The sequence below is a fragment of the Pteropus alecto genome, unplaced genomic scaffold (assembly GCF_000325575.1).
Source record: "Pteropus alecto unplaced genomic scaffold, ASM32557v1 scaffold75, whole genome shotgun sequence".
In the NCBI taxonomy this organism is placed as follows: domain Eukaryota; kingdom Metazoa; phylum Chordata; class Mammalia; order Chiroptera; family Pteropodidae; genus Pteropus; species Pteropus alecto.
The window spans coordinates 30,658,639-30,676,358 of record NW_006440638.1 but is presented as its reverse complement, the minus strand read 5'-3'; the positions used below and the strand labels follow the sequence as shown (position 1 = coordinate 30,676,358).

General features: G+C 38.1%; 1 protein-coding gene and 1 pseudogene across 5 annotated transcripts in view; both read right to left on the bottom strand.

Moving 5' to 3' along the window:
* Positions 1-913, bottom strand: part of LOC107196066 — a 6,699-nt pseudogene extending 5,786 nt beyond the window's left edge.
* Positions 1-17,720, bottom strand: part of ATG7 (autophagy related 7) — a 220,501-nt gene that overhangs the window by 128,120 nt on the left and 74,661 nt on the right. For 4 of the 5 annotated variants that reach the window (XR_001517383.2, XM_006917625.3, XM_015593723.2 and 1 more), the window contains one exon: positions 9,492-9,572. Coding sequence is in view for 4 of the 5 variants with exons in the window: in XM_006917625.3 (XP_006917687.1) it covers positions 9,492-9,572 (81 nt within the window). In the remaining variant the exon portion in view is untranslated. Of the gene's footprint in view, positions 1-5,537; positions 5,754-9,491; positions 9,573-17,720 lie in introns of those variants that run through there. The other variant, XM_015593724.2, reaches the window with a different exon arrangement.

Genomic DNA, 17,720 nt, shown 5'->3' with positions numbered 1-17,720 from the left:
ACAACACGCAGCTTCAAATTACTTTAGGTTTTTTTCCAAAAAATCAAACCCACCCTCAAAGGTCAAGAATTCTCCACTGCTGAGGCTATTAAAAGGAAAACATTTGAGATCTGAAGCAATTTCCCAAGAAGAGCTTGTCAACTGGCATAACGGAACTGAAACATGCACACACTACCTCCCCCAGGGAACACTATGAAAGGACCCATTTCCTGGGACTTGCAGTCCCTGTGCAGGGAGTGTAATATGGTGATGTAGGTCTCATTTTTCAGGTATTAAGTGCCTACTGGAATATTCTCAATAATAGGAAGCAGTGAGTGATTAGGCAAAGAACAGCAGATGGTGTGAAATAAAACTTATTCTTCAATAGAGCCAAATGATGCAGTGTGTTGTTTTATGTACATTATTCTACTAAATTAGTCATTTTGCATTCATTTATTTTTTAAAATGTGCTTACGAGTCCTTCAGCTCAAATTGAAATAACAGAAGATCTGGATATGGGCACAGTAGCAACCTTATGGATGCTTTTTAGTCAGGTTTTTTTAAGAAAGAACAATGCTGAGCTCATGTTCTACGTTTAGGATATGTGAGAAGTATTTATACAACAATGAATAATTACTAACTTGCCACTTTTCTTACTGTCTTCCTTCATGGTCCTTCATGAAGAGCTGACATAAAAGGGCAATGTGAAATATAACTGAGAACTGAGAGAATCCCAAATTTTCTCTATTGCTTTTTCGAATAACACAAAAATATCCTTTTGCGTGGATTGCTATTCCAAGTTGGAGTGCTGATAAAGGTCTTAAAAATATCTAAATGTGCCAGTGAATCTAGAGTCACCTACGAAGCCACCTAAGCTGTCTAGAGCTATGATGACAGGTAAGTTCTTACTGCACGCCTTATGCCTATTCGACATACCCGTCAAAGCAGTCCTCATGGGAGAATATGGGCAATTATCCTAATAATGCTGCCATTCCTCAAGATGCTGCTGGATACACACATTTATATAGTGTCAAGATGGTTCCTCTAACTTTCAAAACTTGTTATGTCTGTTTTCTTATGACTGTTCATATTTGGCGTACTTGCAGCCATTTTAGGACCACAGAGAAGATATTTTCCAATTTTAGTCTGATGGCTATAAATTCAAGATGCTAAAAAAGAAACATGTAGGCTTTTCTTCCTTGTCAAGAAAAAAACTTAACAAAACTTTTATGACAAAGACTTAAAACTAGGGAATGGCAGACAGTCCAGAATTCATCAATCTAATAACATAAAATGTTATAAAAACAAATTATAAGGACAATAACTTTAGGAATAAGATGTTCTCAAACAGTTCTTTCACATCTTCTATAGCAAAAAAAAATAAATAAATAATGATATATATATGTATATATATGTGTGTGTGTGTATATATATATATATATATATATATATATATATATTTTTTTTAAGTACTTCTACAAATATCTGAACAGAGTATTGAAAGGCCCTTTGGAAAAAAAATGATGACACATTTAAAAATCCTGTAGGAGAACAAGCAAAACTCTTCAAAGAATTCATTGCCAGAATGTGTCCTTTCATAAAATGCTAAATCATCTTTGATGATGAATCAGTCCCAAAGGTTCCCTGTTTTAATATACTCTGGAAATGATCTTCGAACATAACAAATCAACTAAAGCAACTAAAACAGTAAAGCTGGAAAGAAGCTCAGCTGAATACTCAGAACACTGAAATGTAATATGCAATAGCTAGCATTTATGATTTAATGATAAATCACACCTCCACACTAGTAGGCAAAGGGCACTCCGCTACTGAGTCTTAGCTACCTACCAGACTGGAGGGCACAGGCTATCTTCCTTTTTTTCCCCCCTCCTGTTGTGCTATTCCTTTACCTATCAAATCATTCATTCATTTTTCTCACCATTCAAAACTTATTTAATCAGTTCTTACCACTTGCTAGAAACTAATTACCCTTTCCAAGCTAGGAACTTTTCTTGAATAAAGATGTTTAAATAAATTGATATATTTGAATTATATAATCATGCAATATAACTTTACTATCTTGTCAAGAGGATATCATCAGAGACTTCAGAAGCTCCCTTATTTATCTTTGTATCATCCAAAAATATGACATGAAACAGGAGCTACAATGTTTGTTGGATTGAATTGCTAAGACAAAAGTCATTAAAATAAACTTGTAAATATATATTTGGGTGTTCAAAGCATTCAATTTATATAGTCATATATAGTATACAACCTGTGTATGTGCAAGGATGTACAGCCATAAAAGGTTTCTCAGTTAAGGCAGATGGCTCCCTTATTCCCAGTAGTTACTACTATGTTCCTCCCTCCTTACTTTCCAAAGGTAAAGAGAGAAGATGAATGTATTATATAAACAAAAAGGAAAGAAGGAAGATGAACAGATGATAGTTGGGGCTCTTTCCATATCAAGAGTCAAATCAATGCACCACTAGAGTAGGGAGAACCAACACTTAGAACTCTGGGCAAGATCAGTCTCTTCCCTGGTCCCCTAGCTGACTGTAGCTGTGCCTGAAAAAAAAAAAGAAAAAAGAAATAGCTGATCATGAGACTCTATGATGAGTCATAAAACAAAACCCAGTGTTAGATCAGCTCCTGAATGTCCCTTTACTATAGTTGAGGAAAATGAGTCCCCAAAGAGAGCTGGCAACATTTCAAAGCCATACAGAGAGGTCACGCTGGGGTTGGGGCTGAGGCTGGCTCCAACACTCACCTCAGTCTCTCATCGTGGAGAGCTTGGACATAGTGCCAAAGAAAAACTCATAAAGCAAGGGTTCTTCATTAGCATGTTTCAGGGACTACATACAGCCATTGAAATTGTCTGCAAAACACTGTGTGGTTTTGCATATTTTGGGAGAGAAGGGTCTACTGCTTTCATCAGTCTGAACAAGGTCTATGGCTCAAAAAAATTAAGAACCACTATGTCAAGTGATGGGTTTGGGGGAAAGGCTAAAAGTGAATGAGATTAATTCCAAACTAAAAGGAACCCAGATTTTCAATAACCTGAAAGCTATACTTGGGCCAGGGAGCCAGTGGAACTGTGTAAGGAGAAAGCAGTCCTAAACTTTCTGGTCTGGACAGTAAAAAGGATCCTGTAAGAAAGAATGTGTTTAGGCAAGCTGGCGTGCTTTTGTGATCACAGGTGACAGGGAAAGGAGTAAGTGGCACAAGCTTTAACTACTGATTGGGTGGTCTCAGAAGACCACAGGTCAGAAGTAATGAGCAAGGCTGAGTTTTCTGGAATTACGGAAAAGGTTCTGGCAGTAGCTGTCACGAGCCAAAATGGAAGGTTTCTGCAGCCTGTCAAAGCCAGGGCAGCCTTGACCTTCAACCAGGCCTCTCATTGTACCTGTTTGTGAACAAACAGTAAGCCGAGAAAGGGTTCCATATACCCCGGGAGGCCAAATGTGATCACAGGGGTCTTTGTTTTCTTCTTATTTCTGATGTCAACATCAGTCCCAGGAGTGGGCAAAGGCCTTGGTACTTGGTCACAAGGAACTGGATACACGTCAGCCATTGCAATTTCCCTGGGAAACAGAAAATATTTTCCCTACTCTATGGATGAGGAAATTGAAGCAAAGGGAGAAATGTCCAAGGTTTTTCAAGGAGGTGAAGAGCCAAGAGCTCTGAGGTTAGAGCATGTAACTAAATACTCTACACTGGCTCTGGCTGGATATTCCATCTCCTTTTGGGAACCAAGCAGTTCTGGAGATTGCGGAAACACTAGTTGCTAAGGACAAGATGTGGGATACAGTTTACACCACACGACCATACATATGGAATACATCACACATTAAAACAGAAGACTTGAGGCTCACTGGGTAAATGAGATAGGAAAAGGGAACCTGGGAGTTACTCATCATTTTCCAAATCAGAGATTTATGTCTCTTTTGGAAAGGAGAAGTAAAACCTGTCTGCAGTCCAGTTTTGAGTAATATTTGCCACTGAGAAGCTGTATGCAAAAATTCCTGGAACAAGCTTTGGAGAGCTCTTCCATGGGACCTGGCCAGTCGCTGTAAATGATTGAGATTTAAAACCCTATCATATCAGAGGCGCAGGAGTATCCTTGATGTAGCATCATAAATCCTTCTCTCTGTAGCTAATTTCAAACTTGTAATAGGAAATGTTCAGGGAGAAAAATTATCTACATATACCTATATACATATCGTTGGTTTTTTTTGTTTGTTTGTTTTTTTAAGTCGAGAAGGGTAGAGATCAACAGGTAACAGTAATCTGAGTGGTTGGAATATGGCTGATTATCTTTTATCCTTAAATATATTTTCTTATTTTTTTCTATAATAAAAATAGATTGCTGTGGAATAAAGAATAAAATAAAGACAATATAAAAGCTAGTAAGTTTGAGTATCAATGGAGAGCCAGAGCTTATCTCATCCAGCTGACTCATTTAACAAAAGAAACGGAGGTGGACAGTGGGGGGAGCACCTTGCTGTGGTCACTCTGCCGGCCAGCAAGGGAGTAGAGCCAGGACCTTGGAAATCCCCAGACCAACTTCCTGGCCTCCACAGCGCCCTGTTGCAGCTGCCCTATTCCTTAGGCTAGGAAACCCCCTAAGCTTGGTGCTAGGTGAGAAAGAGTTTTATATGTAATTGTAAAATTCAAAACAGCAGCCTCATGTATTAGGCAAAGTACACCAGATTCCAACTCGAGAACAGTTGAAATTGAAATGGCACTCACAAAGCCAAGAAGATAATTTGCAGGGAATTAGGTGTCCCAGGCTCTGTCACAACTGCTATACTGAATAACTTCATGACTGCACCATGTTTTCTTGCCTCTGGCTGTATTATACATGCAATTCCCCCTGCCTAGAATGAATGCCTTCCTCTTGTCCTCTTTCCCATGCGTTTCTAGAAATTCCTACTCATCCTTTAACAGCAACTCAGAAGTCACTCTCTGCAAGGCCTTCCCTGGTCTTTCCTGTTTATAAAATTGGTACTAGGATAACACAACAAGAGGATGTAGCTTGACTGCAGAGCATATCACAATATAAAAGAAATCATTACTGGTTTATAAATTTGTCTTACCTTCTAGATGGTATTTCCTGAGGGCAATGGCTATTTTAACCATCTTATATCTCTGGCATTCAGCAGGGAATCAAATGTCAGTTGAATAAATGAATGTCTGCTAATAGATATACAGTAAGACTTTAACCTTTCCTTGCAAATCTACGATTTGTCTTTTTATCCTCTGAATGGTGCATTTGCAGAACTCTTAAGCAACAGGTTGTTTTGGGACAGAAGTTTCTCTTAAAAGTTTAAATAGCCGAGTTTAATACTGGTATTATTTATCTTTTTTAATTTACAAAGAAATATTATAGAAGAAAGGTGGGATTATATAACATCAAAGATAAATGGATAAGCTGGCTATGACAAAGGCAAAAATTATAACTTACCATATGACAATACCAGCTAACATATATGATTCCTACACCACCTTCTCCCTACCAGTCCTCAAGACACACATACACAGATGCACACAAAAAGTTAATAAGTCACTTTGGGAAGTTTAATCATAACCCATCAACAGAAGAGCCCATTGCATAGTAAACACCAGAATGAGTATATTATTAGGGTTGCTAATCGCTAATTAAAATCTCCAGATCAGGTTTCTGGGCACATCTTGCTACATCTGTGCAGCAGACAGGTCCCAGACAGTATACAAACCAAGTCTGAGGCTTGCTTCTTCATAACAGGCTGTTCCTGCAATATCACAAAGGTTGTGGGTGACAGAATTGTGCAACAAAAGCAAGAATACTATGCATACAGTTTCTTTACGCACAGTCCTGCTCCTGACTGCAGAACTGAGAGAAGTTTCTAGTCAACTTCTGGGTTCCAGAAACAAGGCAATTGTTGCATAAAACACCAGAAGGTGCCTAGCTTTCTCCTTATAGGGAAAAAGAACAGTCATAATATTCAACATACTGCCCCATTCCCCCAAGATTGACTGGAAAGGTATTCAAGAGAATTTCCTGGGGTAAAGGAAACGTTCAGTCCCTTGACTGAAATGCAGGTTACATGGGTGTTGATACATTTGTCAAAACTTAAAGAATTCTCTTAAGATTCACACATTTCACTGTGTATACATTTTACCTAGAAAAAAAGAACCATGCACAAATATCAAACTCTAGTTAGTATGTTTACTTTCTGCAGTAGTATGGGCCAGCAATTTTGAAACTACTTTCTGTGTATTCTAGACTTGAGCAAGTAAGTAAATAAATTCAGGATAATGGGAGCCAGGTTTCTCACTGCTGGAGTAGTTACAAATATGGAAAGGGGGAAATTAACATCACCAAAGGGGATAAAATACATCAAGTGCCTTCTGACATGAGGATACATCATCACTTCTTTAGTATTCCTGCCAAGAATTCGTAACCTCAATCTAATCATAAGGAAACATTAGGCAAATCCAAATTGAGGCAAATTCTACAAAATAACTGGCAAAATATCAAAATGTTTAAGAAAGGCTAAGGAACTTTTCCAGACTGAGGGAAGCCAAAGAGACATGACAACTACATGCAATTGCTTGATCCTGAATTAGATCCTGGTCTGGGAGGAAAAAACCTATAAAGACATTACTGTACAAATAACATTTGAAATATAGACTGTGAATTAGATAACAGTATTGTGCAAACATTAAATTGCCTGAATTTGATAAGTAAGTGTATTGTGTTCACCTAAGAGAAAGAACATCCTTGTTCTTGGAAAACATACATTGAAGTATTGAGTTGTAAATGATCACAATGTCTCCAATTTACTCTCAAAGTTTTAAGAAAAAAAAAAGAACGAGGGTGGGGGCTGAGCGGGGTGAGGGGTGGGAAGCAGGCAGGGAAGGGAGCCAGCAGACAAAAATGGGGCAAAATGTAGACAACTGGTGAATCTGGTTAAAGGCTATATAGAAATTCCTTTTACTATTCTTGCAACTTTTCTATAAGTTTACAATTATATCAAAATAGATAATTATCAAAAAATACCCTAACTTCTGAAAAAACATTTAAGGGAAAGGCTAATAACAAACTGAACCAATGTATTATGAGAGATTCTCTCAAGAATATTGGTTTTAAAATTATACTTTTCCCTCTGGTAGTAACTCCACAAAACTCTAGTTGACTCTAAATTCCTTTTTAGAACTAAAAAACAACTCATGTAGCTTCAAATAGGGTTTTTTGAAATCCCAGTGGTAGATACCGTCATTTTAAAACGTCTTGCAAGGCAATCCACAGAAATTGGAATGAAAGTAACTCCTCAACATTCCTCTCCTTCCAGATTTTTCAATGATTTTTCTATAAGATGGAACAATTCACCTGGCTATATTCCAAGCTAAAATCAAACAGGACAAGAAATGCTTTATGCGTAGATGATTCCGCTGTCTCTGCCATAGAAGCTGAGAACTGTATTCTTCCCTACCTCAGCCTTATAAAAGGTGTGTGGAGGCGGGGAAGGGGAGGGTAGAGCAAAAATACTCTAAACTACTGAAGGAAAAAATTACTTCATAGATGTCAAAGGAGTTTTTAAACTCATTTTTTAGCCCCCCTCAAATCTTTTTGAAACGATAACTATGATATGACTCAGAATAAAAAATATTATACTAAGTATGCATTAAGAAAAATTCACATGCACAGAAATGAAAATATAATTAATTAGATTTGTCATTTCAAAGTATTAATGTTGGGTTTGCAGATAATAGAGAATGACATTCTCCTAAGCGAATAAAGAAGTAAGCCAAGTAAGTAAATGCTGTGTTTCTACTGTAAGGAAATATGTATACCAATGAAGCAACCTTTCCAACACAAAAGAAATTTAATACCCAGACCACATGAAAAGTGATCGCTATGGGAATAACACAGCTGTTAAAATCCAAGTCAGTTTGTATTAAATTGTCCAGCATGTTTACGTAAAGCAGGACTCTCAGAATGACCACCAAGAGGAAATAATTTTGCTAACTAAAAAGTGATACCTATTTTTTATTTGATGCTTACAATAAGCGTGAAAGAAAAACGTAAAGCTATTCTCTTTCAAAGAATATAAGGGACCTCAGTTAGCTGGTATGCTTATGATTCTTTTACAAACAGTATCTCAAGGGCTAATTTAATTAGAACTACAACAAAAAGAATGAGTGTTTGCATTTCGCTTAGAGAACCCAATTATCCTTATTCCATTGACTAGCCAGATCTACATAAAGCCACAGAAAAACTGGCACCTGTGCCAACAGATTTCAATATGAAAATTAATACTACTGCCAACTTATTTTGAGATCAATTAGCTCAGCCATTCGAAGAAAAAAAATGAGCTCCACTAAAAAGCATATAATCCTAAAACTTGCATTTCTGAAGACAAAAGCACACACAGACATCCTTGAGGCCTTGACTTGAGCAGATAAGAGATCTTAAGGAAACTACAGAAAGAACAAGCTCGTGAATAAAGAACTACTGACGAATGTCAAGCTTTAAATCTCAACATGGACACTTGGGGTGCATAATGATAAAGCAAGGTTTTAGTTTACTTTTGAAGAAAAAAAATTAATCTAAATTTCTGAGCACCTAAAATTGTTTGTCATTTTTTGAGAAACTAGACAGGATTGTGCTTCTCATAAGATATGGCCCAAGCGAAGTTTTTCAAAGAAAGCTGTGGGGAGGATTTCCCTAGAATTCAATCCCTTCCATACTGTCAGATGTAGGCTACATAGCAAAGTCCCAAATTGTAACTAAGAGGTCAGAATTTGGGATTAACTGCAACACTATTGCGCATAACACTTGAAGGTGAAAGTTTTATCAAGAATCATGAGTTTTAAAAGTCCAGGTTAAATCACCGAGTGTTAGAGAGTTTAAAGAGGCCTCCAAAAGGAAATTAGCTATAACACTGTAAGCATATAAATATAACTCAGTCTATCTGAAAGCCTATTGAAAAGTGAGATGCCATCACTGTAGGTTTGAGACATATCAGCCTTTCCCATTACAATGGAGGACATACAGCTCTACTTTTAGAGCCTTTGGAAAGATCAAAGCTAAATGGGCCCTTTTATGGGCTCCCCCTCCAAGTCTAGAATCTCTGTTTACCTTTCTTTGTCATTATATATATCTCCAAAAGACACACCACTAGGACCTGCCTGGTATCCCCCATCCTCTGAGTAATACTTAAAAGTTGCTCTATGCTGGTCCATGAGAGGGAAGAACCCTCTGGAGGAAGAATAAAGACCAGTAAAATTCAAGCTCAAGCCAAAATTATCATGATGCAAGTACTGATACATACCTACAACATAATTCAGTCTGTCTCTGTGCACTATAAATCAAACTTTCTCAGATAAATGAATACAAAGTCTTTTCTGGCTTTTTGGATCCCACCTCTCCCCGCAAAAGCCCTTATTTGTTTTCAGTGCCTCTGGCTGGTACTGCTGACCAGCTCATTTTAAAATACAAGTCCTTTAAATGCAGAATGACTTACTTTGGAAGAACAAGCGGTACATTTGTCAAATGCCAGGCTGACAGGAAGGACATTATCAAACCGTGAAAGAAATCCTCGGATCTGAAAACAAACAAAATGAGAAAGTTCACATTACTCCTGAAATGATGGCACTTGTGAAATTCATGTGTAGTTTCAGACAAGAAGCAAGAAACAGTTAACATGGTGGTCTTGACACAGATTACCAGCAAAAATGAAATTCAACTTTTCACATATTCGAGACCTAAAAACATAATTGACTTCAAAATACAAAAAGAAAGCTTTAAAATCTCAAATATCATTTTAATAAATGTCTTTAAAAATATCATGGGTCAACTAAGTTATGACTCACTCTCATACATAAGTTACAGTGAGTATGGGAAATGTGTATATTTCTAGGATATAATATTGAGTGGGGCTCCACAAGGCAAGAAGGACTGGAGACTACAGAAGGCAGACAGTCCTAAATATATATCCAGTTATTTGCTTGACTAGAAACAGGGATAAAATGTGAAACATCACCAAATTTATGGGGAAACAGTGCCACCTTGAGCATAAACTTCTAGACTACAACTGATTTCCATTTACCCAATATTAGCTATAACCAAGTTTCACAAATGATGGTTTAAGTAATTTATTCATAACATTATACCTCTAGAACTATACTTACACAAAAAGGAATTTTAAACTGTTGTATATATCATTAAACTATTATTACTAAAAACATGAATGGCACACTTTCTAAAGTCTCCATACTCTGCATTTATAATAAGCCAGACAACACGAGTCTTCTCATGAGTTAATTTGATCTTCCCAACAACCTCATTTTATGTTGATAAAACTCAAGCTCAGAAAAGAGAAGCAACTTGGCTCAGGAAAACAGAAAGTGACAGAGCTAAGATTCAAAAGTAGCCCTCCTGACACCAAACCTGAGCTTCCTCCCTCCTTCACTTTGTCTTCAAAATCAGGTCTCAACACAAATTTAACAGTCTCACTTGAAAAGAGCAAAAGAACCAACCTACACACTCACACTGCCTTTAGCCACCCTACCAACACTCCCAGCCAAACAAAAACAAAGCCTGATAAAATCTTTAAAGAAACAGGCTTCTTTCTGAGTTTCGATAACTCCATCTGTAGGCCCACACTGCAGTTAACAGTCTAATTAAATGTACATACTGGAAAATCTAATCTTGAAGGAACTGTCTACAGTCATCTTTCAAATGTCCTTATCAATGTAATCCAAGATCAAATGTGGTTTGGTAGAAAGGATAAATAGTTGGGATAGGTTAAGTAGTCTCATTATGAACCTCTGCAATGTGACAATTTTTTAGTTCCCTATCTCTCAGGAATATGTTGACCATTTTATAATGCAGTACTTGTGAGGCACAAGCAGGGTCTTAAGTTTGCTATTCAGGACACCAAAATGGAAGACATCAAACTGGCAGAGAAGACTTTAGTGGCAAGTCACAAATGGGAATGTTGAGATCCTCATGAGATCTGGAAGTTACAATCTTGAAAAATTTTTTCATTTAATATAAAATTTACCTAGAAGACAATCTGATCATATGTAGCATATTTTACACTAAAATGTTTATTGACGTGACCTATATGTTAATGACACTATGTATGCTTCATGAAAAGGTTTCTTCTTTATCTTTTCTGTCATATAGCCAATATCAAGTTTTCTTTCTATTGAGCAAAGAAATATCATAATTTTCTCTAAATTATCTCCTAAAGGGACATGGGGAGGAAAAGCTGAAGAAAAGGGAGACAGAAGACCCAGTTAGGAGCAAAAGAAGAGAGAAAAAGGAAAGGAAGGAAAGAGAAAATAAAAACAAAACCACAGGTGGTGCGCAATAGAAAAAAAAGGAGCCAAAGTGAGTGGGTTGGCCAGCAAGGGCCCAAACACCATTGTTTAGCACCCCAGACAGCTCTTCACTAGGAAACAGTGATTCATTTTCCCAGGAAATGAAGTAGAATAACATCGGTGTGTGAGGCCTTTCAAATTCATCGAGTTGGCATCAGAAGGCCCGGAACTCAATCAAAGTAATTCTAGTTTTAGGCCTTTTAAAAGAGGAAAGCCTTGTTTTCAAACAGAAGGCAAAAGACACTTAACGGGCACCTTCACAGGTGAACTCTCTCCCTTCCATCTAATGCAACACTCTGCTGTTGATTAAGTTTTCTAACACACAGCTCTGAGATAGTGTCACTTTTTATCAACCTCCTAGAGCTGACCAAATACTGCAGAAATTCTTTATGCTGTCATTTAAGTCCCCCCTGCCCCCCACCCCGACTCCAAAGCTGGGCCCAACCTGCCCTTCCAATTATGTCTTAGACTGAATCTTTTCATGAGCCCTGTATAACTGCTAAGCTGAACTACAACTTCCCCTCCAAAGACATTCCTGCATTCCTGAACTTGTCTCATACTAAATTCTGGGGCTCAGAACTCTTCCTTTCGGAAATAACCACATCTCCAAATTATCTTTCTTAAAAGCCACTCAACTCAAACACATCTTTTCCATACATCTTCAATCTACCTACCACACAACTTAGAAATAATAACACCGTCATCTGAAATTCTTCTTTTTGGCATTTATCATCAAAATACCTTGTGCAATAGTTATTTTTTAAAAATAACAGGCTTACTGAGATGTAATTCGTGTACCATAAAATTCATCTTTTTAAAGCATAAATTAAGTGGCTTTTAGTATATTTGTGAAGTTATGTAACCATCACTAATATCTAATTTCAGGTAATTTTCATTACCTCAAAAAGAAGCCTAGAACTCATAAGCAATTAGCCCCCATTCTCTACCTTCCCCACAACTAGGCAGCCAGTAATCTTTCCAATTCTATTGATTTGCCTATTTTGCATATTTCCTATAAATGGAATCATACAAGACAGGAACTGGGGTAAGGCCTGAGAATTTGTTTAACAAGAGCCCCAGGTGACTCTCAGGCAAGCATGTGAAACAAGATGCTTCCAGTTACCAACCTCATTTACACCTTCTTGTGGTTTGCTCTACACCAACTTAACATCACCTGTAGATGTCAGAAAATAGATGGAAGCAGTTAACAAGCCTCTCATTCTTTCCACTTTTGTAAGAACAGCACTACTGCATCTACCTAATTTAGCTCACGTCTAAATTAACATTTAAGTGAAAACGGTCTACAAAGTGATACCAAAGTTATTTCTCCATCCACATAGTAACTAAGGCCTGTTGACACTGCTCAAGGTAAACTCTCTAACTTCTGGGATTGCACACAGCTTACTCTAAACTCTTATTCTATTACTAATATTTGCTGTCGATCTTTCCTTATAGAAAGTAGGTATTAAACAGCTATTTAAAAAGTTTAACTCTACCTATAATAAAAATAAGCACATGACAAAACAAAAGAACAAAAATAACCCATACTCTCACAGCATATTTACTCCCCTTTTTTCTATTTTTTAAAAATAAAATGTTTAACTTCCTTTTAAACAGCCTCCTCTGATTACTGGCTTCTCAATCTCCTCATTCCTCAAGTGAGAGAAAAACACCAATTTCCTAAACACACTCATCCCTCTACCTAGCTCTATGGCCCCTTGCAGGGGCCAAACCTTGCCTACCTCCCTGCACATTTTATTTATTTTTAAAGTTAGATTGTTTTTTCCTTCTTAGTACAGAAAATAAAGGATTAATTAAAATGTCCCATATGAAAATCCAATCAGTGGCTGCCCGGGGCTGAGGATGGGGATATCATCCCAAAAGAAGCACAAAGGAAAGTTTGGGGGTGACTGGGAATGTTCTAGATCTTGTTTGTGGTAGTGGTGGTTATACATATGAGTGTATACATTGGTCAAAACTCTTTAAAATTTATACTTAAAATGGGTGAATTTTACTGTATATAAATTATATCTAAAAAAAGGTGATATTAAAAATGGTTTATAATCTTGATTAACATTTTCAAAATGATGCAGAAAGATACAAAATAAAAGTATGAGTGCCAATTGCCCCCAATTTCTCTTCTTCAAAGTAATCACCAAAATCAGTTTCCTGTGTAGCCTTCCAGAAAAAAAATATTTTATGTCTAAACCAGCTCTACAATATGTGTATCTTTGCTACATCCTGAATGTTTAAAAATCCACCTGGGAATGACAGAACCTAGAAGAAATACAATTAGCTATAGTTTCTTGGCTCCCTTACCTCTCATCACCTCTAAGACCCACAAAGGACAAAAGCAGCTTAAGTTGAAATCCCAGTCGTCAGACAACTGTGAGGCTCTGCATTTGGTGGTATCTGCATTTGGCTTAAGAGGGCCTTATAAAGACAGGACATACTCTCCTCAACAGGAGTAAAAACACCACAGAAATGAAGCAAAAAACATCAGAGCAGGGCCTTTAAATGCTAATTTGGCTTCCCTCCCCGGCTGTTCTCAGTAGGACAGGGGGCCATCCAGCCCACATTCATTAGGCACACCTGTGCGTGTCTAATTAATCCAAAGGCTCACTGGCAGAAACACCTGCTTGGGCTGGGGGTGTGTGCTATGGACAAAGTGTCAAGTGTCCTTTTAAAAACATAACTAGTATTGGTGGGCATGTTCAAAGAGCAGGATTTGGTCTGTGTTACCTTTATGAGTTACATACTTTGTCCCATAGGATGCCACCAAGAAGCCATTTTTATAGACTGAAGCTGTGGATCTGGAATGAGGCTGAGAAATGTGTGTTCTGAAATGGCTCCCGAGATGATTCTGACACATAGCCAGATGTGGAAGCCCCTGGATTAGGTTTTCTACCATTAAAAGGCTAAACAACTTTAACTCTATACCTAGATCCACTCGTATCTCCTCCACTCTATTCTCCATACACCCAAACTTTATCGTGTTTTAGCTTACGACTTCTCAATGGCTTTCCACTGTCCCTGGGTTGAAGGTCCAAACGTTTAAAATGGCCTATAAGATCCTGCCTACCTCCCCTTCTCCTCCACTGTGCTCCTCCAACTCTCTGTCTTATAGGTACATTGGTTGTCTTTTGGAGCTTCCAACTCACTGAACATCCTTCTCACCCATCTTTGCCTCTCTTGTGCCTCTCGGAAACTGCTTACTCCTCTCCCCTTTCTCTTCCACACAAACATCTGTTCCCTCCTACCCTTGGCAGGAAGACATGCCTTAGAATAACTTAGAAAATGATGGTCTTGGGGACAGAGGAGACAGCACTAACATTTATTAAGTGCTGTCTCTGTGTCTAGCGCTCGTGGATGTTTTCACACACTCATCTCATTTTGGCTTCACTACCATCCTGTGACCTTCCCCATGTTCCAGATAAAGAAATTGAGGCTCAGAGAAGTGGCATGGCTTGCCTAAGGTTCCACAACATCAAGTGACAAAGCCAGGAAACTGAGTCCTGTCCTTTCTGACTCCAAAGTCTGAGGAAGAAAGCAGAAAAACAAGGAGGCGGTAAAAAGAAAGAAATAAAGAAAAGGCCAGAAGAATTAAAAAAACCAAAACAAAACACCCCCTCCCAAAACAAAACAGTATCTAGATGGCTGCTATCAGAGCCTGGGTGGATTAAATTATCTCCAGTTGATTATGCCCAGCTGGTTATAAAATAAATAGATCGAGAATAGCAGGAGTACCTTCCATTCTGGTATTTACACCTCAGCTGAGAAAAATCAACTTGAGCTCCAAGGTATCTTGCTTAGATGAGAAGATCCAACGCCCAAAAACAAATAGCCATTCTGAGAAGTACATTTACAACCACAATTGGAATCTGCTGCTCTAACTTCACACCACCTTCCAGAAGGCCTGGCAATATTTCTAGAGCTTGGAGTTTGCATAAATAAAAACTAACTCCAGATCGTTCTTGGATGTTGAAAAGAGTCTTAATCAAATTCAGTGCCAAAATGGAGAGTTTAACAATTGCAAAACCCAAGGCACACCACAGTGGTTTTTGTTTCAGACAACAGCTTCAGCTACCACCGGTGATCTACCTCTCAGTACCAAACTGGAGTCACCAAGGGGCAGAAATAGTAAGGTAGAAATGAGCCAGCATCATCCTTAGAAAAATACTGCAGAATGGAGCTAATCCTTCCAACCTTTGCCTACTCACTCACTGCTTCCAGAGTTTTATGAGATTCTTCGGAACTTTCTTTTTAGGAGAGTGGGTAAGCTCCCATTTTACTATTTTAATTAAGTGAAAAAGAGAAAACCAACATTTACAAGCGTCTCTTATGTGCTGAGAACTGTGCTAGTGCTTAGAAAATGTCATGTAATTTAATCTGTACATGAATTTCAGGAATATATTATTATCCCTGTTTTGTTGATATAAAATATGAAGTTCAGAGAGGTCACACAGTAACAAGTGGAAACAGCTGCTTCAAATCCTTTGTAAAATGAGCTAATGAACAAATGGATGGAAATGAAATTACGAAGCAAAGCTGGGATTCTAATCAGGTCTGCCTGATCACATATATGACCTTCAGGCTGTCTCGCACGTGGCATCTCTCAAACAGAATAGTCTCATCAGGTGAGCAGAACTCATGTGGTATAAGTCATATCTTTCAACTGATAAAGTTATACCCAAGTCATTTTGGGACAAGAGATGTTATCTGAGATGCTTTTGAACTCTGGCAATATAACTTATCCTCTCCTTTGTGTACCAAGGAAAGGGAATCTCCCTCTCTTCTCAGGCCTCACAGAGGAAGACCAGACATTGTAAGGTCTTGCACTCAGATCCCTCTTTCTATTCAGGTGCTTCTCACTGAAACAGATTTCACTACATCCAACTGGCTTGAGGTACACCAATCACCACAGATGACTCCAAAAGCAAATGGAACTAAACACTAGGTGATCTTGTGCCAATTACTTAACTCCTCTGAAATGAATGGTGCTTGCTATAGAGTCAGTGTTTGGGAATCATCTGTTAAAGGGTTGGTTAAATGAGGGGAGGATGAGTGGGTCACAAACCACAACAGTTGATACAGAGAAACAGTAGACATTTGGGCTGTTTTTCTGGCCATGTCCATAGTCATCAATCTGAGGGGTACAGAACCAGAGGAGGAAGGAGATTCCTTTTCTTGGGCTGTATCTTAGGAAATACGCTCTTGTTGCTGATCTTAATCTTCCTCAGCAGTCAGTCCGTCTATATTCCTAAACGTACACTGAGATAAACACATTTCTGAGCACATTAAAGAGACCTTATTAAAAGATAAAGACCTGAGGATTTGGGGTGGGCACCGCCTGTGCAGACAGGCCAAATAAATAGCAGTCCAAAGCCTGGCTAGAGACCCAGCTCTATCTCAGCATTTGTCTCACTTAGAGATTTCCCAGGCCAGGTCCCTCCCAGGGTCCTGTCCTAGTTAGGGCTTTGTTCTACTTTTCTGAAAGTAACTAAAAGCAAGCAATTCAGAAGCTGAGAACCATGGGGTTGGCAAGTACAAACCCTTAGGAAGAACATACACATTCAGGGTCTTTATTCATCAGTACTTGAGAACTAAGAGTACATTCACCCAAAGACAAAAGAGGTGAACTGCCTGGTCCACAAGTGGGATAAAAGCAGGACTACTATATTAATGACCATGGTATTGGATGACTGTTGTATTACCACCTTGTTTTTCATTCTTTAAGCCAAATGATCAGTGGCTTCATAGGCAGCTCATTTCTGTCACATTCAGAATCCCACACCAGCCTGCAAACCAATTTCCTGGAGATATCGGGAGTGGCCTGTACATTTTATAACTCCTGAATTGTGCCTCTCATCAAAGAACCAGGAAAAAGGGTCAGCCACTACCCAAGGAGCCAGGAAAAGATAACTTTTTTTTTTTTTTTTTAAATAAAAGATCCCACTTGGTGGGAAGCAGAAGGAACAATACTACATAACGATCTACAATGAAAAAATTCTCTCTACAAAAGAATTCAGACTCAGAGAGAATATACTATATGATTTCATTTACATAAAGTACAAAATTAGACAAAGGTCTCCCATGGTTACAAGTCAAGAAGGAGGCAATACTAATTAGAAGAAGCATGAGGAGAGCTTTGAGGGTTGCTTGATAATATTTTATCAAAATATGGGTACATGAGTGCTTTCATTTTGTGATAATTCAAGTTGTGCAGTTAAGAATTTGTGTGACTATCTACATGTCTTTTATACATAAATAAAATGACTTAAATTTCTTAAAAATGACTCTTCAGAGACAGAAAGTCTGCTTGCTGCTGCTGCCTGCTTGCAGAATCCAATGCATGCATGCTGCAC